A 26,861-nucleotide genomic window follows, 5' to 3' on the forward strand; every position below is an offset into this window, starting at 1 on the left:
AAGCCAAATGAGAAGCACTGCTGTCCCATGAGCAACCCTAAATTACTCAGTGGGGGCAACCCAACTCCCCTCCCCCCATGGGGTGTCTATAAATGAGAGTATATTCTAAGTGCAGCTTCTCTGATTAAAAAGGTTCTGTACTAGCAAATTTGACCTGTTTACTGACTCTAATCCTTATTTCTCAATACTGTATGTTTCCCACTGGGGGCTCCTGTACAGCTGTTTAGAGATTTCAGTATGCGATGACTTAGCAACAGGCTAATGTGTGTTTGTGCATCCTGAGTTTGCTGTGTGCGGTGAAGCACGCTTGATCACTCGGCAACAGTGTGTATGTGTGGGAAGGGGGGGAGTGTGTGTGTGTGTGTCGGGGGGGATGTTAGGACAAAAGTATGGAATTCAAAAGCATTTATGTTCAGAACTGGACATTAGTGCCATCACTAGTGATCATAGTAGTAATCAATCAATCTAGTGATTATTTCCCTACTAGAAACCAGCAAAACCAGCATATGCTGTGTTTTGGAGACTGGTATGTTGGTCAGCAGCAGTGGAAGTTGATATGCTGATCACCACCAAAACAAGCACATGTTGTGTTTTGGATACTGGTATGCTTGTCAACCAGCATGACCATGCCGGTGTGACCAGCTAAACTAGAACCAGACCAGCACTAGACTGGCATACCACAACCAGTTTAGACCAGCATAGACCAACTAGACCAGCATAAAATGCTTGCTGGTCAGTGCTGTTTTTTGTAGCAGGGCTTGTAGTAGTCAAAGTTGTTAAAAGGTCAGACAATGTGAATGCAGTAAGCTGCACAAATACAAAATAAATAAATAAATGAATGCATGAAATAATTAATTAAAATGGCACTTTTAAACTTTCCAGAATACTTTATTGGAGAAAGATAAACAAGAATGTGGCATGTGTAAAAAATGTGTGAAGCACTATTTGCTACTGTCACAACAAACATGCACCACCATAGGCAGCTTTTAAAGGAGGAAATATATATTTTATTATTGTAGTCCTATAGAAAAAACCTGCATTACAGTTGCGAATTGTGATGTAAGATGCAATTAGTATTTCATGAATGTTATTTTGCGCTTTACATAATTGTGAATTTTTTCTTAAGAGAGGTTTGCTAGATGTCTGTCAACACAATGTGGTAAAAAAGCATAGAAATGTTGAGTGTGAATTGGTCACAGTGGTGGTGATGGGGACCAGATGTCTGAAGAGTTTAATATCCCTAAAAGCTGCATTACACAATGTATTTTACCATCATCACCATTACATATAATTCAGAAGACATATGTAAATTCACTGGTTGTTTTGGACTATAAATAAATTGATATATTTGAGTTATAAATGTCACAACGCCTGGTTCCTATCACCTCCACTGCAAAAAAATCTGAGTCTTTCGATTTCTCCACAATGAAACCATTTCACACCAAACCACTCTCAATGACTTTATTTACTTTTTACTTGTTAAATTTATGCAGAAATGTTGAAAAAAATGATGGGATTTCCTTTAAATGAATCAAAATAGACAGAAAACTGAACATCAAAAGTTAAAAAAGTCCAGGAAAAGTATAGAGTTTCTTCACATGTACAGGGCGAGAACATGTGCGAGCTTAGACTCTTTTGAAGTGGCTCTCTAGTGAATCAGGAAACAGGTGCACACACAGATGATGTTTTTGATGCTTTGGTGCCTGTTTACTTTCCCTGCGTTAAAAAAATGTACTCAGTTGTTTTAACCTTTGCTCATCCTTCTCTGAACTTTTATCTCCATGGAGATGTGTAGATATTCATCGTTTGTGTTCATCTTTTCTGCTGGCTAGTAACCTCAGGGGAAAAACACAAAGTGTTCAGCCCTTATTGTTATTCCAACACTTCCCTTCTTTTTCTCCATCTCTGTTCCCTCTATTTCTCTCCCTCACTCTCACACAGATTTTGTTGCTAAAGGAATAGCTCGACCAGGTCTGCTACTGTGGCTAACAATGTATGGAAGCTAATAGCCCCTGTTTAACATGATGTCATTTGCATGATGCTAATTGGTGGCTATTCACTTTCATTCATTGTTAGCAGTCTTTGTTGACTAAACTAAACTGAATTGTCATCGGTTATGCGTTAAGTATTTCTGTTTGTCTCTTTCAACTGATTAAAATTTATCCCTCAGAGTAATTACTGAGCGTGCATGTCCACTTTGGCAACTAGAATGGATCAGCATGTGGAACTGGAGCTTTCTGTGTGCTACTGTGCTTCCTATCACTGTATGAAAGAAGCTTCATTTCCCAACAGCCCACACTCTGAACTGTATCATAGCATCAATCATGATGAAAAAAATTTAATATTTAGACATATAGGCCCAAATAAGTCATTTACACAAATTTGAGCCAGTTCAGTTCACACAGTGTCCCCCCTTTACTGCCTTATCATCAGTGGGTCAAACTTCAGTCCTTTACCGATTCTACTATTCCCCACCCCAAGACACACGATTCAGCTCATCAGGTAAATAATGAGTGTCCAACATTGAATCCAATGTTTTGTTGTGGCTGTGAATACATGTAACCGCTTGGTTTTCACCTTATTGTATATTTTGCATACAAAATAATACCAGAATGTAAAACATTAAGTTTCTGTTTAAATCAATCTTCCTACCGATTTGGTTCAGAGATCAAAACGCATGTTGGACATTTAACTGGCTCTAAACTTTAGACTAAAATCATTTTGCTTTGAGTGATTTTATTAAAATGATTGAACGTTCCATGTTGTCACTAACAAAATAATCTTAACACTACCGAAAACTTTACCAAATGTTTCAGTACTGATTGTTTCAGTAGTGACAATATTAAGCAAATTAAAAATTAGCCAGTTAGCCAGTACATGACTACAAACACAAACACAGCTTTGATCATCATATCATCATATTTTTCATTAAAACACAAAAAAAGTTTAATTGCAGAAATTATGTGTTTCGGTAATGACGATTCTTAATGTTCTACACTGATTTTCAGACTGTGGGACACATTTACTTCAAAACAGTGGGAACCAGCTACTCACTATGTGGCCGTTAGGGGCAGGGATGCTGTCACACTTCCTGCTCTAAAATGCAAAATCAGGCTCTGCCTATGGACTAAAACTCTTTTTATTTTGGTAGTAAATTGAAAATGTGGGATAGCAAGTTTTCCATTATTTAAAACTCAAACTCATGATAAATCTAAATCTTTCAGTGTTACTTTGAAAATAAATAAAAAGATCTTTAAAAAAACACTGTGAAAAAATCTAAGTTTTATTTTTACCAGTGTAAATTTAGTGGTTAGGGTTTGGGACAGACATCTCCCAATACAAAGTACCTTATAAATGATCATTTTTTAAAAATATATTCAGCTAATTACTTTCTTAATGAATGCACTGGATTTAAATTGATAATCTTTGAATATATCTAAGATCTGAATACTAAAGCAACATATATATAAAAAAAAAAAAACTTTCTATCATCAGTTGCTTTCTAAAAACAGTTGATAGCTTAAAAAATGAAATACATCAACAAAATCAGTGCTTTGCTTTCTGAGGATTAAAGGTTCATTCATGTAATAGAAAAAAAACGTAATTTTGAATTATTTCTATTGGTCCATTCATAAGAGGTTCTCTTATGAGAGCAGTGGTTTGTTCTTTGACATTTCTAGCTGTACTCTTTTTTCTCCCAGTCTCATTTTCACACACTGATGTGCGTAACCTGAGCATTTTGCCTCCTCTTTAAGCCTCCACCTCCCTCGGCTGATTTTAATCCTTGTCACCACGGCAACTAAATTCAAATCCAAACCACTGGCACTAGGTACTATGGCAACACTTTAGCAGATGATGATTCTCACAGTGTTGGACACTCAGAGAGACGTTATATGACCTAAATCTGTATCTGTGTGTGTGGACGGGCCAGTTAGATCAGCCTGTTTAAGCTCTGATTTCCTGCTGGGTTTAACACTGTGCTGTAGTGTGGAGGGGAGTAAACCACAGCTCATGTGTTGCTGCTGTTATGGCAGGCTGAATTCCACAGTGCCTCCTCTCCTCTGGGACGGGGTTAATGATTACCCTCACCACCCGCTCTCACAAACATCACAGCACGAGACACGCTTCAGCAGAGCACATGTGCAGTTCTAAACAGAACAGTGCTGTCCTGCAGCTACACGTATGCAGATACTGTCCTATAGCCTTTTTTTCCACATATGGCTTTATTATGCTTCCAGAGATTTAATATAGATGGGTTGTTATATTGAATTCAGTTATAATAAGAAGAAGAATATTAAAGGGCCCATTTTCTACATTTTTCTTGTATTTTATTTTCCCTTGAGGTCCACATAGAATGTTTGTCTGGTTTTATGTACCAAAATCTGGCTGGTATTGTGCTTTGTTCAAAAAGCAAAGCAGCCCAGGCTGAAACACTCCTTATAACTTCATCATGAAAGGGTGAGACAAAATGTCTGTAGGCTGAATAGGTGGATGTATGTAAAGGTGTTGGTTTTTGTGACATCATGAAAACACTGAATTCAAAACAGGCTGTTTTCATGCCTTAATTTGCATACAGAGACTGTATGGACTGGGGAGTGAATGGTACATTTTGAAACTTTAACAGTGTTTACACACTACATTAAACTATTAATGAGTAAAATTCAGTTTTCCATGATTTGTGCCCTTTAATAAATGTAATAACATTAAGAGTGCTGTTAAAGTTAGTGCATCATAAATAATAAACGTTGTGTTTTTTAAATGCTGTTAATGCAATTTCCTTGTAAACAATTCATAGAAGTGCAGACTGAAGCTCATCTACAGAAAACTGTATGTTGCCATGAGTCTGCAACTGTAGGCCTTTCACTCAAATACAGCTTTTAAATGTCTTTTAAAGCAGCAACTTAAGCCCCTTCAGCAGACAACACTGGACAGTGCTCACGGGAGAACTATAAGTAAATCAACAAGCAGCAAACTAACAAAAGCAACAGAAGCAGTAAAGTGGAGCTCTATTGGAGTGAACTATTGACTGTAAATATGATATATATATAGTGTACTTTTATTTATAAAAACCTACAAGAGTATGGACAGAATTGAGGCTTCAAGACACTGCTACTGTTTTTAGCTATGCTGCATACTCTTGCTCGTGTTTATAGACAACAGTACGTCATACAGTTTCAGAAACCATGTAAGTATTAGAGGTTACTTAACAACTCAAAATGGTTTGAGACACGTTTGTGATTATTTAGGCATAAACTATGCTAATTGATAGGGTTTAATTGATTAGGGTTTCTATCATTTATTATCTACATATTTGAAACCTGTTATCTGTGTCAAAAGCACCAAAACACCTGATTGACCTGATCATTAAGCCCTTCGTTAGCTTAGTCAGGTGTGGTAGAGCAGGTGTAGTGTGACACCTACTGAAGTGAATGGAGAGGAGAAGAGTTTTAGCTTTTACTGCTGTATTACAGTTTAAAGCCCAGGACAGTTTAAATGACTCCTCCAAGACACAGAGAATAAAGCAGTCTTTGAAAAGTTTTTTTGAGAGAGAGAGAGAGAGAGAGAGAGAGAGAGAGAGAGAGGGGGAAGGAGAGGAGGGGTGAGTCAGTGTGCGCTGTCACCCCAGGGTGTAGTCACCTGGCAACTGAGAGATAGAGTTTCAAAGCCTGCAGAAGCCCTCGCTGTGTTTACTTTTGATTGGTGGAGAGAGGCTGTGTTTAAGTGTTTTGAAATATGAAACTTGGATATGAAGTTTATTTGTTTTCTTTTTTATGTAGGGATTAAGAAAAAGTGGTAATGCTGACACTTTCATGTAATAAATACAGCTGTGTGCAAAAGCGTACACCCCTACTCAGTGTAAATAACACATCCTCTACAGGAACCAAAAAAATAAAATATTAATTTCTGCAAATTTTAGTTCATATTTATTTGCTGATTTTAACATATTGAAAAAAAAATAGTAAAATAATAAGCATAATTTGACTGTGCGTGTCCGGTGCTTCTGCGTCTTATGTGATTTACACATGATCTGTCATGGAGGCCTGAACTGAATGAAATCCTGTATCTCAAGAGACATACCTTGTTATATAAGTGCTAAATTGATTAATTAACCTTAAACTGCAGGGTCTCACATGTAGACTCCCAGTGCATTTCTTATATGCTTATAACAATGTAAGTTTAGGGAATAATTCATACTTTGTGTCTTAATATTAACCTACAGTTAAAATGGGTTTAAAGCTTTGTAAATAATCAATATATATTTTATAACAACAAATTATAATGGAAAGCTTTGCTAAGTTCTGGAGACCTGGTTCTCTGACCCTCTATCCCCCCTGATTGTTCCCCAGGTCGAGTGTCTCTCTCAGATGGAACAGCTCTAAGGGTGAAGGGCCTGGTGCTGGAAGATGAGGGCTGGTACGAGTGTCGCATTCTTCTGCTGGACAAACCATCTGATGAGACACGGAATGGGAGCTGGACACTGCTGTCGGTCACAGGTGAGCCACCCTGTCTTATAAAAGTGAACTGGGCCTAACGGATGTATCACTGAAGTGATGAAATCAACTGATTTTTAGGTTCACGAATTTATCAGTATAGGTGATATATACTATATTGATATAGTACTGATATTGTTCAAATGTTCAAATGTCATACAAGAAAACAACAATATGCAATATTATCTTGCAGTTTAATAAAACATTTCATTTAATACACATAAGAGAATTTGGTTCTTTTTGGAGATTTTGATGCTCTGTTGCCAACATTTACAAAGGCTTCTCAGTTGGTAGTATCCAGTTGCTCTTTTTCACTATAGCAATATAGACTGAATTGCAAACCACCATCATGGTTCGAATAAACATGTAGATGCATCCAATCTTAAAGGACTTAAATCCACCTATTAAAAAAAATCTGCAGAATTACATGGTGTGAAATTGTTCACTGTAGACAGATTTACTGATATTTCCTTACAGCAGTGGTAATTAATAGGAACCAGATGTCACAATGTCTACACAAAAAATATAGCCATTTTATTTACTATCCACCAGTGATTGACCAGTAAACCTACACAAGTTTTATATGTTTTTATGATTGTTTGATAGTGGTGTTTATATCTAAAATTAAAACTTTCTTTGGCGGTGATACCTTAGAACATTCTGGACACTAACATTTATATGTTTGAAAATGTGAAAAAGGAGCTAATTAACAGAAAAACAGCTTAGCATGCTGATATTTTCATAGTAGCTGGACCTATAAGTTAGATAGTGAAAGACATCCTCTACTGGAAATGCTCCTTTGAGTAAAAAAACAGACATCTGTGAGGATCTCTGAATGAGAACAAATGTAAATGTGAAGTAAGGAACCAGCATTAACAAGAATCAGTGCCTCTGTGCCCCACAGCTGTTGAAGCTACTCAGTCTAGACACAAAAGCATTGCATTCATCCCGTCGACCCAAGCTCATTGCACACAACACTCTCATGCTAAAAAATGAATGCCCATGCAGTTCTTCACACTCTGCACCTGTTACCTGGCTGTGCTACACCTGTCATGGAAGGCTGCCTCAGCTCATTTAGCCACGCCCTGGAGCACCAGCCTCACTGAACCACAGCAAAGGCCAGGTTACAGCAGCTATTCCTGACCTGGCCTAGAGCCAGCTGTGTGGAACAAGTAGTTGTCAGCTAACTTTGAAACAAGCTTTGGCTTCCTCAAAGCGAACAACAAAAGCAGATTTGAGATTAAGGGTACACAAACATGGTTAATGGACTGGAAAACGCAAGCATGTTCAAGAAACAATGCTTGCCAAAGCTGGCTGAATGAGTAAGCCTGTTATGAGGAAGAGAGCGCACATTACTCAGATGTTATCCCTCTTGTAAAATGCCTGTATCATGTATTAGGTTACTAAGCTACATTAGACTTGCCCAATAGGCCAGACTACCCTATCTGCAAAAAATAGGTTAGGTTACAGGTTACCCCAGCTGTAGAGGCATGCCCCGGTTACCCAAGCTGTACAGGGTATACTGTATAACCCAGGTTGCCCCAACTGTAAAGTGTATGTCCACATAAGCTGGGTCATCCCAGCTGTAAAGGGCATGCCCAATAAGCTAGGTTACCCTGCCTATAAAGGGTATGCCCCATAGGCTAGGCTACCACTGCAATAAAAGGTATGCCCCATAGATTTGGTTACCTCTGTTGTATAAAGTATGCCCCACAGCCTTGCTACTCAAGCTACATGGAATATACCCCACAGGCCAGGTTACTTCAACTGTAAAAGATATGCCTCATAGGGCAGGTTGCCTCATCTGTAAAAGGTATGCGTTAAAGGCTAGGTTACTGCAGCTTTAAATGGTATGCCTTATAGGCCAGGTTACCCAAGCTATAAAGGACTTGCTTAACTCAACTGAAAAAGGTGTGCCCCAAAGACTTGGCTACCCCAACTGTAAAGAGTATGACCAATACGCTAGGTTACCCCAGGCGATAAGGATATGCCTCAAAGGTTTGGTTACTCCAGCGGTAAAGAGTATGGCCCCAAGATTTGGCCACCGCAGCTGTAAAGGGTATGCCCCAGGACTTGGTTGTCCCAGCTGTAAAGAGTATGTCCCAAAGACTTGATCATCTAAGCTGTAAAGGGTATACCCCCAAGACTTGATCACCCCAGCTGTAAAGGGTTTGGCCCCAAGACTTGATCACCCCAGCTGTAAAGTGTATTCCCCCAAGACTTGATCACCCCAGCTGTAAGGTGTATTCTTGAAAGACTTGATCACCCCAGCTGTAAAGGGTATTCCCCCAAGACTTGATCACCCCAGCTCTGTGAAGTGTATTCTTGCAAGATTGATTACCCCAGCTGTAAAGGGTATTCACCCAAGACTTAAATCACCCCAGCTGCAAGGTGTATACTTGAAAGACTTGATTACCCCAGTTGTAAAGGGTATTCCTGCAAAACATGATCACCACAGCTGTAAAAGGTATTCCCCCAAGACTTGATCACCCCAGCTGTAAAGGGTGTGCTCCAAAGACTGGGTTACCCTAGTTGTAAAGGGCAGGCCACTTCTGCTGTAAAGAGTAGCCCATAGGTTAGGTTACCCGAGCTCTAAAAGATATGTCCCATAGGCCAGGTTACCCCTGGTGTATAAGTATATCCCATAGGCTAGGTTAGCTTAACTGAAAGGGTATGAACCATTGGGCTAGGTTAACCTGCACTTCACGCCTTCACAGGACAAACCAGCAGGACAATTTTCAGCACAACAAGAAAGACTTCTGAATAATAAAGGCTGCACTAAAATAAATGTGCAGTATATAGGTACTTGAGCTTGTTCCACTATTTCCGACAGGGGCTTTAGTAATTACTCTGGTAGAGCAGCAGTGATCTATGAACATAAGATTTATTTGTAATGTTAACCACTAGTCCTTGAAGCATTTCAGCCCCCTGTCAATAAAACCAGTAATCTGTTTAAATAATGTGTATAATGTGTTAATAATCACCATCTCATGTTGCTCTTTGATATATGCTGTATGTTTACTTCTGTGTTTAGCTCCGCCTGTGTTCGTTGAAGCCCCGCCTCCAGTCACAGAAGCCTTCCTGGGTAGGCCATTCACGCTGAAGTGTGTCGCCCGTGGCAACCCTCCACCGTCTATCAAATGGCATAAGGATGGAGTTCTAATGAAACAGAAGGCCAATGTAAAGGTGAGAAACTTCTAAGGGTTGTAACACCTGTTGGAGTAGAAGAAACTGTTCTTCACACAGCAATGATTTATTTTTGATAAAACACAAGTTTGGAATTGCTTGTCAAACGTTTAGAATCACTGTTTTCAATAATAGAAAACTATTTTTTTTTTGCAGATAAATTTATAAAATGTTTCTCTGTGTACTTCACAGATTTTAGATAACTAGAAGGACATGAGAAAGCTGTAAATATAAAGAAAGAAATGTTAGACAGGTCTAGAATGATGAACAGAGCTGTAGAAGATTTGAAATATGACCAAGAAACCTGTAGAACATCAAGAATTAAGTTAATATTACACACTTTCCAGAATTCAACAGTGCATATCAACTCCCAAGACAGAAAACTTGAGATGTCAAAAATACATATTATTATAAACATAAATTATTTTTATAATATTAAAATTATTAATACAGCAAGTGGTAGAAACATGCTCTCATTAAATTGTGAATCATTAATAAATAGAAGTTCTTTATTAATAAATAATGACAGAAGATTTTTTTAGGTTGAAATTACACTGTGTGTTGATGACTTGGGAACATTTGTGTCTTTCATCATCTCTTCCATTTTCCACTCCACCAAAATTTCCATGAATCTGCTCCACCCTTCCTGTCTGCTTTTATGTCTGTACTTCCCCCCCTCACTCTCTCTGTTCTCTCTTTCTCTCCTGCCTCTCCCTTTCCTCACCTGTCTCTCCCATTCTTTTCCCTCACTGTCACTCTTTCTTTTTTATTCTCATTTTTGCTTTTCTTTCTCTCTCTCTTTTTACTCTTTTTCCTTCCCCTCCTCTCTCTCTGCATCCCCACTCGCTCTTGCATGTTCTCTCTCTCTCTCTGTTTCTTTTTTCTTTCTCACACTCTTTCTTTTTCTCCATCCATCTTCTCTCTGTCTCCCGCATTCTTTTTCTCTCTCTTTCTCACTCTCTTTATTTTCCTTTCACTCTCTCTCCCTTGCTCACCCACTTCCTCTTTCTTTCTTTTGCTGTGTCTTCTCTTTCTCTCTCTTCTACATTCTCTATCTCTACCCACTCACTCTTGCACATTCTCTCTGTGTCTCTCTCTTTTTTCTTTATTTTTCACTCACTCTTTCTTTTCACTCATTCCATCCTCTCTGTCTTTCTTTCTTTCTGACTCTCTGTATTTTTCTCTCACTCTCTCTTTCCCTTGCTCGCTACCTCTTTCTTTCTCTCTCCCTATCTTTCTAATTCTTTTTCCCTCTCTTTTCACGCTTTCTCTGTTCCCTGACCTCTCCGTCTCTATCTTTTTCTTTCTTTCTCCACCCTCTCTTTCTGTCTTTCTCTCGGTATTTCTCTTTGTCCCCCCCCCTCTCTCTCTCTCTTTCTCTCACTCCGTTTTTTTGTTCTTTTTCTCTCACTCTGGCTTTCTCTCTGCCCTCTCTATCTCTTTCTCACCCCTCTTTCTCTCTCGTTCTCTCTCTCTAACAGATTGTGAATGGAAGTCTGTCTGTTGGCTCAGTGAGCAGACAGACTGCAGGACGATATCAGTGCCAGGCCTCAAACAGTGAGGGAAATGATACCCGCACCATACAGCTCAGGGTCAAAGGTCAGTGCCCTCATGCCCCTCTCTTCTCTCACTCGTTCAGACCACAACTATCCAGAACTGTTGATAAGAGTTCGGAGTGATTACCTTGTTCACTCATTCACTATTCACTGTGTACAATTTGCTCTATAGTGAACCGACTGTGGGTGACTATGAAACATACAACAGATTTATTAATAAGGATTCAAGCAGCACTACAGAACAGCTACCACACTGTATAAAGCTCTATTTCTCTAATAGGAAGCAATTTTGAATGCACTGCTTCTCAAATCTAACCCTAATTTCCCTCGTCTAACACACCTGACTCAGCTCATCAGCTAATTAACCACCCCCTCGAGCCGAGCTCTTAATTATGATTAAATTACGAATAAATGGAGCTGAATGAGGTGAGTTTTTAGAGAAGGGAAAGCATGAACTGTACAGTGCAATAATATAAGACAAGAGATGCAGAATCCTGATCCTGATGTAAATACAGTATCGTTATCTGAGATACATTGTAGTTTTTTGTCCCAGTTAAATTGACTAAGCAAATCCTGCCATCTAGTGGTGAGTTTGAGGAATCTACTGGAGTTGCACTGCAATAATGTGAGAAAATGCTTAAGTATTAAGAAGGTAAATAAATAAATACTCCATGATGCATTGCAGTGCCTGTATGGGAAGGTATTTGAGTAGATTATAAGTTGAATAAATAATATAAAATTTAATATGTAATTTAAAAATCTTTTAGATAAATGTACAAAATGATTCCACTACGATGCTAGTACTGTGCAAAGTCCAAAGTTTTAAATCATTTAAAAAAATGCTGCAAAATGTTTATATGTGTCCAGAATGATAAACAGAGCTATAAAAGTTTCTAAAAAATGAGAAAAGCTGTAAAATGCAGATAATAAAGTTATTATAAAGTCCAGAATGAGTATTTGAAAAGAGGTGATCAAATCTCAGGGTAAAATACAAGAAATATTTAGAAGTTTGTTGTTCCTTTTTTTCTGGCTCAATACAGGTCCTCCTGTTATCATAACCCCCCCAAAGGACATGGTCCTGAACATGTCCCAGAATGCTTTGCTGCAGTGTCAGGCAGAGGCAGACCCTCCGAACATGACGTATGTGTGGATGAGAGAGGAAGAAAACGTGTACCATATCGAGTGAGTTACACTTCACCACCCTTCGTTACAAACACACAGTGGTGGACAGCATGCAAGTACTTTTTCTGTATTTTTTAAAAGTATTTCCAGTTTTTGAGACTTACTTCCTTTCCACTACATTTCGCAGTAAAATGTTGTACCTTTTCCTTCACTTCTTCCTGCAGGGCACTAAGAAATAAAAAAAAATAGATTTCCATAATATACAGAGGAATATTATTTCCATAATATACAGAACAATATGATGCACCTTCACAGTTCAATCTAACCAATCACTATACATCTTTGCAACTAACTCCCTTTTCTAAATACTGAATGTCCAATCATAGTTTGGCAGCTGTTCCTAGACTCAGGCACCTATGACAGCCTTTCAGGATTAAAGAAAATGCTGTAATGTTTTAAATATCAGATTCAGGATATACCAGCAATTTGGATGGGAAGTAAAATTTTATCCATTTCCTGACGCCTGAAGACACAAGAGGAGAAACAATGGATTGTTATCTCACAATACGTTTGCTTTTGATGATGAAGTATGTGTAAATTAGACACTTCTGTACTTTAACTCAAGTAAATATATAAATACATCACAGATAATTGTATTATATTTAACCAAGGAAATATCTCAGGGTTAACTGATATAAGGGTAATAAGATTGTAGCACGTCATGCACTACCATGCTCAAAAAGGACACTGGAGGCAGGAAAAACATTTGCAGCAGCCATTCATTTAATATCCACACTTACACAAAATAAACAACAAAACCAACGCTTTTCAGTGGCTTTCAACTATCTAGACCTTTCTATCTTTTTTAAAGTAAGTTTCAGCTCGGTCCTCAGTCTTTTATTGCTGCTCGTTCCTCTCTCTCGCTCTGTTCCCTCTCAGCTCTTTAAAAAGGCACTCACGCTGCCAGCCAGATCAGCATCAGCTGGCTCTCATTAAGGGCAGCGTGAGCACCCGAGCCGAGAAGGAACCAGAGCTCGCTGCTTCACCTCCTCGTCACCATCCCCAGCTCGCAGCTCGGCCGCCCGGGTCAAACGTGAGGTGTAGTGAAGCGGCCTAGCTGCGGAACAGGGATCGGGGCCCGGGTACGCGTCCCTCGGCGGAGCTCAGGCTTTGCGCTCCGCCCCCCACCCACTCATGGCTCTCTCCTTGCTGTCCTCGCCGGGGTTCGTCGCCGCTCAATGTTCGGGCCCTGCCTTCTGGCTGCGAGATAAACACAGTTCACTCATTTTTATTTAGATCTCACTGATCTAACGCCAGTCATTTAACTTTGCACTTTCAGATAACCTCTAAATGGGTCTCATTTTAGCAATAGTTGCAGTGTTGTGTGGAACAATTGGCCTGCTGACTAAACTATCGTTAGCTTAGCCAAAACTCTACAGCCTCAAACACCACAGAAGAGGCTTTCTGTCACTTCTTGACTTTTACTCTTTCAGATATTAGTTTACAGTTGTCCCAGCAGAGCAGCAGTTAGTCAGAATCAGTCAAGTAACTTTGGTGTCAGTGCTTTAGTTAGCCAGAAGCAAACCTGTTCTGTTGTACTGTGGTGAGCACAGTTGTTATCATTGTAGCTAAGCTAATGTTAACCAGCTCTTAGGCTAACCATCTCCTAGTTAGCAGCACTGTTTATTACTTAGCAATAGTAGATTGTAGATGGTTTGGCATTTATTGAACGAGGGCTTGAAACATATGCACTGTGTTTACTTATTTGGTAACCATGGAATTGAACTAAACATTTATTGGCTGCATTCAAAGGACCCTAAAAAACCAGACAGCCTTCAGTGACGCAATGGCCAAGAAACTTTACTGATTCGCACGGATAATTTTTTGTGTTTGTGTGTTTTGTCAGATCTCTAAAGTCTCGTGTGAAGGTGATGGTGGACGGCACTCTTCTTATATCCAGTCTAATCCCTGGGGATTCTGGGAACTACACCTGCATGCCCACTAACGGCCTTCCAGCTCCACCCTCTGCATCAGCCATCCTTACCGTGCAACGTATGTTTGAGTGTACATGTTTGATTGGAGCATTGCAGATTAAATTCAGTCTCAGTCCATTTAGGTCAAGTTTTCAGTCCAGAATTTCTCCTGAAGCATTTGGGATTTTAGGGAGTGGATCTCATTTCTGTAACTGGCAATTAACTTAACTGGTTTGAGGCGTCTGCTCTGTTAAGAAGTCTAAATCCAACTGGATAACTTATGAAAACTGTCAGTTATATAATAGTCTGTTCTAATTTATTAATATAATATATTTATTAATATAAATTTTATCTTAAGATCAAATTTACTTAATTTTCTCCTTATCCCAAATGTAGTCTGTCAGCCAAGATACGTTGATGTCTGAAGTTTACTTTAGTTTTGCACTGGAGGCTAATTTAACTGACAAGTAATGGAAGCTAACACATCACCTTGGCATCAGGCAAACAGCATGCCAAAATCATCACACACTTCCCTCAAACTGTGTCGAGTTGTTAAATAATCTCTAATAAACTATACTATGTTACATAGATTAGTCTGTTTGTGAGTGCTTAACAACATAATCCTGAAGCAAATAAATATGTAATAAGTCTCTGAAGTCTGTAGTCGGCATCATGACCATATTATTCCAAGTATTCCAAGTGTTGAGGTTTCTCCCTGAGAATTAATGCCGTTTACAAAAATCACCACTGGGCCCTGTGGTAACAAAAATGTTCCAAACATTTTTTTGTTCCATATTGTCAAAGGATCTTTTAAATTTTGAGGTTGTTTAATGGTTGAAATATGAATAATGCTACATGCAAGCTAACCTGCACACTGAAATGCAAAAGTAAGTCTACTAGCAAATTTCAACACTGTTATATACCAACATCAGCTACTCAAACTGCAAAGCCACCAAAGTACCACATTCAGTAAAGCTTGCTGGTTTGTGTGGGGTATTTTGGTGAGGTTTTCAGTTGTGTGGTGTCGGAAAAGTGTGCTACAGTATTAGCTTACATGGAGAAACATCCGTATTTACACACCTTATCAACTTAGTAATTCAGAGGATTCAGTTGCGTTTGGCAGAAAAATCAGCAAAATGTATCAGGTTTGGAACATTATTGTTTACTACAGGATGTGACAGTGGCGATTGTCGAAAATGCCATTTATTTTTCCCATAGAGAAATCCTTTCTTATTTGAGCAGCGTCTACAGAAAGACCACATAAGCAAACCCATTTGAGGTTCCTCACTGTGTTACTTTGCCCCTCTAACAGACCCTGCGCTGGTGACTCAAATGCCTGATCAGACCTTCCTCCCGACCGGGATGAGGGGGGTGATCTCCTGCCCACTGGCCGCTGAACCCCCGCTGCTCAGAGTGGACTGGACTAAAGATGGGAAAATGCTGGACCTAGGATCTGTAAGAGTCCACTCCTGTGTATTACTACTGAACACCTGATCACACTGCTGCTTCTCCCTGCTGACTTAACTCAACTCAATGAAGCTTTATTGGCAAGACCATACAAACCCCTTAAACTCTGAAGGCCTGTATTTGGCCTGCAGTTCAATTCTTCACTCTAATAACAGAACTTACACATTAGTTTGTATTAATTTATAGTAGTTACCAAAAAGTCTTATAAATTAAGAATAATAAGCCCATAATTTAAGGCTGTTACAGTGTTGCCAAAGCACTTAAACCTGTTTATCATACATCAGTGCTACAAAATACACATACAGACAGGTGACCACACACAATAAATCAACAAATACTTAATAAATATAGCACTGGCTTATTATTTTAATCTGTTTACATTGACAAATTAAGTAGGTTTTTATTCCTTCTCATATACATGTTTGGTTGTTTATTAACTATTTTAAATTCAGCACATGGATCACACGTAACTGAGCTCTGCTGAAAAATCAATTCAGTTATCAGTTATTAATCTTAATGTTACTAAACTCTGCTAAAGCCTGAGTAGACTGATAAATCAATGAGATAATCAGTTATTAATCACCATGTTACTGAGCTCTGCTTAAGGCTGAGTATACTGATAAATTAATGAGATAATCAGTTATTAATCACCATGTTACTGAGCTCTGCTTAAGGCTGAGTAGACTGATAAATTAATGAGATAATCAGTTATTAATCACCATGTTACTGAGCTCTGCTAAAGCCTGAGTAGACTGATAAATCAATGAGATAATCAGTTATTAATCACCATGTTACTGAGCTCTGCTTAAGCCTGAGTAGACTGATAAATCAATGAGATAATTCATCTCAGTGTTGCTGAACTGTTTTGAGGCACGTTTGAACTGAACAGTCTCCCCACTAGTGGACATATTCAAAAGTGTTGTGCATTGGTGTTGTACTGGACTCATGTGTGGGAGCTTATGAGACCAGCAGTGAGGAGTAAACCATGTTACCAGAGGAATTTCATGAAATTCTGCCAACAAGTAACAGTGAGATACAGTGTGAATGAAGTAAAAATTAAAACAGCACTTTTTCCTATGTGCTTTGTTCAGATGTATTGTACTGTATTCTAAATGTGTTACTTTTTTATATATTGTGTTACACACATTACTGAATACATTTAGGACAGAGCATTTAGTATTCAGCCATCCCTGCTTTTTCAAAGCATTCTGTCCAGGTCCTATTTTACTACTGTTTTTATTGTAATTTTATTATTCTATTGGTATCTAGTGCCATTTCAGGTACAATATTGTATATTGTCAGTTTGTCCACTTTTCTTTCTTTACTGCTTTCTCAGTTTTCTGAGATCAGAGGACAGGAGACCATGTTTTTGGCTATTATTAGAACCTGATTTTAAATTTTTAAGGCATGCAATTTACGATGCCTTGTAGTGTGGGATTGAAATTTAGAGAGTTAAATATGGTAAATGTATTATTAAACATATGGTGACAAATCAAATTTCTCTCTCTCTCTAGTATCCTGGATGGACACTGACCTCAAAGGGTTCCATCGTGATAGCAACAGCTAATGACGATGCTGCTGGTGTTTACACCTGCACACCTTACAACAGCTATGGAACGATGGGCCAGTCTAAGCCAACCACAGTCATCTTACAGGTCAGAGTTTAACACTTACAAGTCTAGTGTTATTACTGCTGGTTTTATTTTAAGACAGTTGAAATAATTACAGAACTAATTACAAATAGTGACCACACTACTACTGTCAGTTGATTATGTAATTAGGTGATTGCATATGGTCACTGTAGCAATGCAATTACAGTTACATTCACTTTAGATTCTGTATTGACAGATTTTAGTCTGCACTTTTGATTTGTTTTGATGTAAAAAACAGAAAAAATGGTAAAAATCTGGCAAAAATGTTGTTCTCTCTTTCTCACTTTCAAACATTAAAATAATATCTTCTATTCTACATACAAAAACAAACATTGTATGGATTGAAAGTTTAGAATCCGCAGTTTCCATGTATTTTCTCTGCTTGTTTCAAAGAGCTACAAGTAAAAAATTCATATAAAATCACAGCATTTCTGGCACGTTTAGAACAGATGTATAACTGGCAGCGCGACTGTGACGAGGAAGCACACTCAGATTGCCTGTTATGCATCTGTTGTTAATGTCGTAGCTTAGCATATGCTCTGCTGAAAGATGCCTGGTCTGTTAGTTAATGAGCTCTTTATGAGCTGAATGTGGTGTTTTAGAGCAGAGAGACAGTGAACAGCACTGTAGAGCAGCTGCACTGACACTGAGCTGCACTGTGTGAACAGGATCCTCCGTCTCTGCGGCTCTCTCCCCGTGAGGAGTACCGGCAGGAGGTGGGCAGGACCCTCCTTATTCCCTGCCAGGCTGATGGAGACCCCCCACCTAAAGTCACCTGGACCAAAGTGAGCATCCTGGACATTTACGTTCTACAGCTTTATTAGACACGTAGTCCACTTTACTGACAGTCACATATTCACCTTTTCTTTCTCTGCTTTTTTCTTTCTTTCAAAATCCATCTTTCTTCTTTTCTCTCTTCTTTGCACTTGTCTTCCTTTTCTTTCTTTTTTCTTTCTTTCTTTCTGTTTTTTGCCTCTCAATCTACATCTTTTTCTCTTTTCCATTCTTTACTTCCCTCCCTCTTCCACTTTCATTCTTTCTTTATCCATCTCTCTATCTTTCTCTTTGTTGCTTCTCTCTCTCCTCCAGATCGGTTCCTCCACTCGTTCTCTGTACTCTGTAGCAGTGAATGGCTCTCTGCTGCTGCAGCCTCTCAGTAAAGAGCACTATGGTCAGTGGGAGTGCAGCGTGGCAAACCGTGTGGCCACCGCCACAGCCAGAACCACAGTCTTAGTGCTGGGTGAGTAATACTAACCACCATACTGGACATGCTTATTTCTCAGTTCAGCCCAGCTGCCTGAAGACATAGCAGTCAGAACAGCTGTATATACATAGTTCATATTCCGAACACCTAAAAATGTTAATTACCGGTTGACCTACTTATGTTAATAATTGCATTAATAATGCTGGGAATTGAACACTGGCCAACACTGTTGAGCACCACTTGATTAAAAACGCTTTTATATTTGTCTTCTAGTTTTGTAAAACAAACATATTTCCATTGAAATAAATTCCATCAAAATTGATGAACAAATGAACAGACCAGCAGGAGGAGCTCCAGAACAGATGGAAGTTGCATTTTATGGCTAGTGTGAAAAACAGCTAAGGAGTTAAAAAAGGATTCAATACAAACTCATAATACTGTCTTTCTTTAACTCAGGAATGCTTTAGTTCACATACGATCTTATACAGCTTAAGTATTTGAAGGGAAAATATTCAGTGCTGTGGTTTCAGTTCTGGAAGTAAAGAAGATTGATTTTTCTTTCTCTTCACTGGGCCTTTATACTGTATTCTGCTCTCTTGTGCGTGTGCATGTTGATTTGTGTGACAGGCACCAGTCCACATGCTGTTTCCTCAGTGTCTGTAGAAGTCAGAGTGAATCAGGCCAACATCTCCTGGGAGCCTGGATTTGATGGAGGTTTTACACAGACATTTTCCATCTGGTCAGTGTCTACAAGATCATCATCACTGCCCTATATGTGTGTGTGTGTGTGTGTGTGTGTGTGTGTGCGTGCGTGTGTGTGTGTGTGTGTGTGTGTGTAGCATGTTCATATTCTATGTCCAATGTGTATGCTTGCATTGCCATTTTTATATTCTTATATAAAGTGGTTCGGTGAACACAGCACAACTTCAGCTAAACTGCTGAGCTAATCGCTATGATGTATGCAGCAATGCGAGCCAAGTGAGCTAATAGAATCACATTAAGGTTAGAGGGCAAGAGTATGATTCACAAAATCACTTTCAGCTGTCAGATCCATTTTTAAACATGGTTTGCTCATATTTTAACTATTTAATCCCTACACAAAGGTCTATTTTGCTCTTTTAATAATGTGATGTCTCAATATGATATTGCATTCATTTATAGAAGTCGCTTTGTCTCAAACTGAAGTACTGTATAAAAGTCAGAGACAACCCTTTCATTTATTTAATTTCCAGTAAAAACAGCCATTAAGTACAAGGTAGTGTCAGGAAAAAAGCTGAAAATTAACCAAAAGCCTTGACAACTAAATATATCATTTACATTTATTACAGCTTGCATTCTTTTCAAAGAAATCTGCAGGGATATTTCTCAGTCTAAGAAGTTGGTTGCAAAATTTAGATTCATCAGCCCATAAAATCTTAGTCTGTGTCTCAGATGTTGAGGTTCTAGTGCAAATGTTCTTCTTTTATGTCCATTTCATTTTCTCAGTAAGGGCTTCTTGACAGCTACACATCATTTCAGGCTCATAGCATTGGGGTCATTGTCTTCCAATTCCACATGCTGATCTGTTTGAACATAAGTTTAGTCAGACATTAGGTTCCATAGGATGAGTGGTTTACAAAATACACACTTATGCACACATTTTCTAAACCGTTTATCCTTCTGGGTCACATGGGGGTGCTGGAGCCTATCCCAGTGGGCGGAAGGCAGGATACACCCTGCACAGGCTGCCAGTCCATCAGTTTGCAAAATAATATTATATAAATTATATCTAAATCACTAGGGGTGCAATTAGGGGTCCCAACAACAAGGAACTGCTTAAAACTATCATCAAAACGATGAGAAAGCTGTGTAGCTTCTTTCTTTATATTTTCTCCTGTTTGTTTACAAGCTGCTTCATAGGATCTGTATGTTTGTAACAGCCGACACATTTACATGAGAAAGAACTCATGTAAATCATAAGTAGCCACTAGTAACTTATTCAAGGAACCTCATAGCAATCCCCTAACAACCACCACAGATACCACAGCATCCACCTGGCAATCACTAGGAACACCTTAACAATCAATTAGCAACATTTAGAGACACCATATTAACCACCTAACAACACTCTAGCAATCACCTCCAATACCATGGCAACCACCTGAAACACCCCAGCAACCCCATAGCAAGGCTCTAGCAATGACAAGTTATACCATGGCACCCACTTAACAATGCCCTAGCAACCACCTCCTGTACCATAGCAACCATATAGTGCCACCCTGGCAACCCCCTAAGATGCCATAGCAATAACCTAGCAACACCCTAACAACCACCTGTGATGACAGAGCAACTACACTCTAGCAACCACTTTGGATACCTTAGCAACCACTTAGAAACACCTTAGCAACCAGCTGTCAACCATAATCAACCACAGAAGTGACCTAACAACCATCTAACAAATGCCAAGCAATACCCTAACAACCAGCTCAAACCCCATAACAACTGTATAGCAACACCATTTCCACTACCTGGACTACCATAAGAACCACCTAGCAACCACCTGGGATTACTTTATAAACCAAATTAACATATCAAAAACAATCAACAGCACAACTGATTTAAATTTTCAAGCGTTTTATCTAGCTTTGCCAAGCCTAGTTAAAGTTTGGGCAAAATTCTAGTTATTATTATTATTATTATTATTATTATTATTATTATCATTATTAATGTCTCTGTAAGTGTCTGTCTGTTTAAATAAATAAAGAAAAAAAGAAAATACCAGGTGGCTAAATGTCATGTTGTCCACTTGTTCACAAACGAGGCATGAACAGGGCCTCATACAGTCTTTATTTCTTTCTCTCCAGGCTGAAGTGTGCGTGCTCAGAAGGGGATCAGCAGGAGTGGCAGTCAGTCCCGGGTCCATCCTCTGGCACCAGCCTGCTCGTCAGTGGTCTCCTTCCATCCACAGAGTACCAGTTCAGTGTTCTGGCTCAAAACAAGCTAGGCAGTGGCCCGTTCAGTGAAATCACCACCGCCAGAACTCTGAGTAAGAACCAGCACTCATTTAACAGCTTGATAGCACTCAGCCTCTGGATCTGCCTCTCCCCCACGCTGGCCTGACCCAGTGTTAGACCATCTGTCTGTCTGTGTTGTGCACGCTGAGAGTAATTGAATCTCTTCCTGCTGCCGACTCATCTCAGCAGCTTGTGGAATTAGTGATAATTATTTTTCATTTTGCTTCCCATTCAGATGCACTTCCTATGGTGTCCGGGCTGGAGCCGCCGACACTGCTGTCCTTCAATCAAAGCTCTGAGGGCGTTTATCTGTGGTGGGCAGCACCGTCAGCTCAGCAGCCGCCAATCGACAACTTCATCCTCCAGTCACGTCTCGAAGAGGGGGAGTGGCTAAACTTAGATGAGGACATCAGTGTCAATCAGAGTGAAATGCTCGTTCTGGGTTTACAGAAGGTAAGGGCTAGTTGAGCTCCGCCCACAAATGTCTTCTTTCATAGCTACTGTTGCTAGTTGGACAGGCTTTACAGAACATTGGCAAAAATCACACTCGATTAAATGAGATACTGTAGAACTCAATTTTGTCAAAATGCAAAATTTAATTAAACTTTTACAAATACAACTTTTTAGTTTTTAGAGGGGTTGTAATGTCATTACTAATAATGCAATGAAAAGAAAAAAAAGTTGCAATACAGCAATAGCAATAAGCTTTCTTTCCATTCTATAGGTTTTATTCATAAGTTATTAAAAGAAATCATAGTGTTCATAGGACTGCATAAGCTTGTCATGACAACTGATATAACCCTGCGTAAATGTTTATAAATGCTTATTCCAGTAGATGTCTTTTGCTATAAAGGTTATATACACTAATTTTGATCAAAGCTAGCTAAAGTAGCCTTTATGACAGATGACATCTGTTGGAAAAAGCATTTATACACATTTATGTAGGATTATGTCAGTTGTCATGACAAGCTTATGTAGGTGTCATATAGCCTTTAGAACTGTTGGGTGCTACAGTAAAGTGTTACCATAACTTTTTATAAACTGACATTGTAACTTATTATAAACATGACTCATAATGCATTATGCTAACAATTTATAACACACAAAAACATTGCTATAATATGTAATGGCATTTTTGTTATAGCCATAATTCTAATGATTTATGAATGTATTATAACATAATGATGCTTGTAGATTCTTTTAGATGTGGTATTCATAAAAAGTGTTTCTGAGTAGTATTTCATTTTTTGTGCAAAATAAAAATAATTTACTCTGTATAAACTGTATATGCCAGCCATTTCTGGACAGACTTAGCACTTTAACATAGCATAGCTGTGACCCATCCCCAGCGACAGGCCTGTTCAGGTGTAGCCTTTTAGGTTGTGTAATCAAGTTACATGTACCCTGTGCAATGTGCTGAAAAGGGGACCTGTATATCTGACATATGGCACCCAGAGAAGAGCTTTTAATTCCTCTCTGTTCTCAAGCCAAAGTTATAGGGAATGTCTGTTGTGGATAAACCACTACGAATTACCATAAATTAAGGTAACATTTTATTTGAACTGCCCCTTGTAGATGCATACTTTGCAATTACTTTAAATCAGCTAAATATCTATTAAATTCACCACAGTTTGAACTCAGTCTGACCCTAGACCTAAACCTAACCTTAACCTTAATTCAAAACCTAAACCTAACCTAAACCTTCAAATTCTGACCCTTACCCTAATGCAAATGACAATCAACTCAGTTTCACTAGATTACCTTCTGTAGATAATCCATTAAAGGCTATCAAAATAAAGTGGAAGCTAAATAAATTATGCACTTTACATGTATACATTTTGTATACATACAAAAACTGAGCTGTGGGCTACAGTTTCTCATTAGAGTGAATGGAATTGTTGGCAACGCACAGTAAAGCTTGTCTACCTTCGCAAGAGTAGCTGTGAAAGCTTCTGGTAGATCATGGCTCATTGTGGGCGGATCAAGGTCAATTAGAGTTTCCTACCTCAGTATTTACAATTCAGTAGCTTGACATTTCTCCTGACCTGATAGATGCAACTCCATTGCCCTGCTCTTTCTCTCTCTGTCTGTAGAACTCTAACTATGAGCTAAGACTTCTGTCTCGCCGTGCGGAGCAGCTGAGCTTGCCCAGTCGGTCCATCAACGTGTCCACTGTGGGTCAGTGCCTGTGCCTCATTTAACTTGTCATCCTGGTGCTCTCTGTAATCGATTTAGGCTGAGATGGACACGGGTTATTCTCTTTAATCATCCATGAATTGTTTTGTTTTTGTTTATAGCGCAATTGTGAGCTGTAGCCACTTTAGGTTTTGTCACCTTAGCATGCAAGGAAAGATTTACAAGCAATTGCACATGAAGATGCATGAAATACAGTGCAGTTACATTGTCATGTGTTTTAGTGCCTTATAAATACATTTGTATATACAGTATTTACTTGTTAAGCTTCTTGGCGAGGAGGGAGGAACCTGTTTGAAGGGAAATGTAGACAAGACTCCTTTGATGTTACAGGCTTGGGTCCGACTAGTTCTCGCCTCCTGGAGTTCGTTCCCCAACCGCTCCTGGCTGGATTAATGGGCGGAATGGGATTCCTGTGCCTCGCACTCCTGTTGGCTTTAGCCACGGTATGTGTGATTGGCCACAGGAGACGCCAGCGACGCAGAAAGAGGATGGAGGGTAAAGAGACCGCGCTTTGATACATTCTCAGAAATAGAAACATCTTAGGGACTGAGCTGTGGTCTACCCAGCTCAATGAAAGGCACTTAGAACTGCAGAAAATGAAAAATAATCATCTCCCCAATTAGCATCATTTTACCTCATTCATTTGCATTGTCTCGTGCCTTCCCTCATTTCAGACCTTCCTCCTGCTATGCATAAGAGCCCATCTGTGAAGTAAGTGTACTTCATCAGCATTCATAATTCAGCTCACTTGCTCTTGCCCACAATGTTAAAGGTACTCTCTGTGAAAGTAGCTGGACAGTTTGGTTCCTGCAGCAAAACACATTCATAATCGCCAATGGGAATATCATTTTTAGCCATAATAGTTTATCTGGTCAAGATGATGGCATACACTCCTATTGGGGCCATATGTCAGTCTGATTAGAACACATGACATACGAAACCAGAGCTGTAAAATGCTAACCGTAAATATACACAAAACTATAATATATACTATAAATGAGAATCACTAATATAAAAAAGAAGAGAGAAAATATGTAATTGGATGAAAACTGTTTGACATGGAGGGAAAGTGATAAGTAATTAATTTCCCTTGCCTTTTGTCCATTTTTACATAACTTATTTGCTATGGATATATATATATATATATATATATATATATATATATATATATATACATATTTGTCTTGTAGCTCATTGGTTTGGTTGGTTGCTTAAAACACTTTATATAAGGCCATTTAGAGCCAGGACCACTGAACAGGGAACAAAAAATGAATTTTCTGTTGTAAAATGAAAAAGCATAGTGTTTTTTAACTACTGAAAATGCTGAGAATTCTGTGCGGATTCCAAATGTTTAATTGATACCACATGCGAAAAACAAAGAAGTATAAAAGTGTATACATGATTAAGCTGACATAAGCCAAAACTGACTGCAGAAATCACAGAGGGTAACTTTCATACTTACTTCAGTGAGTGATTCATGCTTTAATCCCTTGGTCCGCACTTCCTGTCTCTTTTAGAGCTGGCTCGGCTCCTGGCAGCCCTGACAGCGTCCTGAAACTCCTTCCACCTCGCCCCCTCTCCAGCTCCTCCTCCTCTTCAGACCACTCCTCTTATGGCAAGTTCAGCCACAGTGACTACCCTGGCCAGAGACAGCAGCTTCTGCCCCGTGCCCACCCTCCCTCCCACCCCCTACCTGAGAGTCATCTTCACAAGTCCCCAATCTCCTCTGTGGAGTTCATTCACCGTGGCCCAGATGGCCGCTTTGTGGTCGAACCTTGTGAAGAAGTTAGCGCTTCGGCTCCCCCTAGACACACAAAACCAAGACAAGAACTTGCCCAATCATTAGCGGGAGCTGAGGATGCCATGATTCGCAAATCTCAGTCACTACGATCGTATAGGGATGAAAGAAGGCATCCTCCTTTCGTCCTGTCAGTGGACATGCCAGCTTGTGGATCAGACATCTTTCCATCTGGTAGAGTGCAAGCAATGGCCAAACACCTTTCCCTGCGTGGCTGCTGTTCTCAAGAAGAGGAATTTGCAAACAGGGCTCTAGACCAGTCAAGCCTTTTCTCAGAAAGCAGTGGTTCTGTGCTAAGCCCGCAGTTAGACAACTATATGTCCCTGAAACAGGCCAGCACACATTCCACTGCCAGTACCCTAGTTCTGCAGATGGAACATGAAAGGGAACAGGGCAACCTGAACCGTTGTTTAAAATTGGCCCAAGAGAGAGAGGAACTGGAGCGTGAGCTGCGCAAGTACAGTCTCAGTCGGGACACCGTCGTCCGCTATAGCAAGAGAGGGGGGTCACTCAGGGTTGAACAAAAGAAGGCTGCCGAGGGCGAGGAGGGGACACTGTGGAAAAGTAGGGGAACCGGATCCTTGCATAGTAAACAGTTGTCTAGCAGAGGGCACTGTCTTTCCAGTGACACCAGTAGTCTAGGAGTAAGAGCTTCTTCCTGTATTCCGTGGGAGGCTACTCCTATGATGTCTTCCAGTGACTTGGTGCCACAACATAGTTGCCATGGAAGAGCTGGCGAGCGCTTGGAGGACTGTCATTTGAGCCAGATATCAGTTCACCAGAGATCCAGAAGTCTGGAACGAGGGGAGCATCAGAAGTCACATACTAAAGACCGGAGGCGGAGACGAACCATGATTGAAGGTATCCCTGTAAGTGTTGAGGATGAACCCTTTTATCCCACACTGGAAAGAGCTCATTACACTGCGGGGGGCAGCCCGAGGATTCCAGGGACCTACAGTCACAATGAACACCGTACTGTCCCTAGTGTGAGTAACTCATTAGATAAGCAGCAGGAGAGGATCAGAGGGCAGGCTGGCCGTGCTGGTGATTATGTGGAGATGTCTGTGGATGAGCCAGAAGAGCAGACTCCACTCGCAAGGGCAATGATAGACTACAGTTGTGATACACTAGATTACCACAGACCCAGTTTATATCAGCTAGAAAGAGAGAGTCAGATGAAAAGTGATTCAGGCTACAAAACTATTCGAAGAGGCTTAAGGAGG

General features: G+C 39.6%; 1 protein-coding gene across 1 annotated transcript in view; it reads left to right on the plus strand.

Moving 5' to 3' along the window:
- igsf9a (immunoglobulin superfamily, member 9a) overlaps positions 1-24,468 on the plus strand; it is a 47,391-nt gene extending 22,923 nt beyond the window's left edge. The window contains exons 4-17 of the mRNA XM_036594888.1: positions 6,348-6,494; positions 9,526-9,677; positions 11,159-11,276; positions 12,274-12,415; positions 14,262-14,407; positions 15,641-15,783; positions 17,310-17,450; positions 18,116-18,232; positions 18,537-18,687; positions 19,279-19,390; positions 21,495-21,676; positions 21,880-22,097; positions 23,738-23,822; positions 24,171-24,468. Coding sequence (XP_036450781.1) covers positions 6,348-6,494; positions 9,526-9,677; positions 11,159-11,276; positions 12,274-12,415; positions 14,262-14,407; positions 15,641-15,783; positions 17,310-17,450; positions 18,116-18,232; positions 18,537-18,687; positions 19,279-19,390; positions 21,495-21,676; positions 21,880-22,097; positions 23,738-23,822; positions 24,171-24,355 — 2,039 coding nt within the window. The 3' untranslated portion in view covers positions 24,356-24,468. The remainder of the gene's footprint in view (positions 1-6,347; positions 6,495-9,525; positions 9,678-11,158; positions 11,277-12,273; positions 12,416-14,261; positions 14,408-15,640; positions 15,784-17,309; positions 17,451-18,115; positions 18,233-18,536; positions 18,688-19,278; positions 19,391-21,494; positions 21,677-21,879; positions 22,098-23,737; positions 23,823-24,170) is intronic.
- The last annotated feature ends 2,393 nt before the right edge of the window (positions 24,469-26,861 follow it).

The sequence above is a fragment of the Colossoma macropomum genome, unplaced genomic scaffold, assembly GCF_904425465.1.
Source record: "Colossoma macropomum unplaced genomic scaffold, Colossoma_macropomum, whole genome shotgun sequence".
In the NCBI taxonomy this organism is placed as follows: Eukaryota; Metazoa; Chordata; class Actinopteri; order Characiformes; family Serrasalmidae; genus Colossoma; species Colossoma macropomum.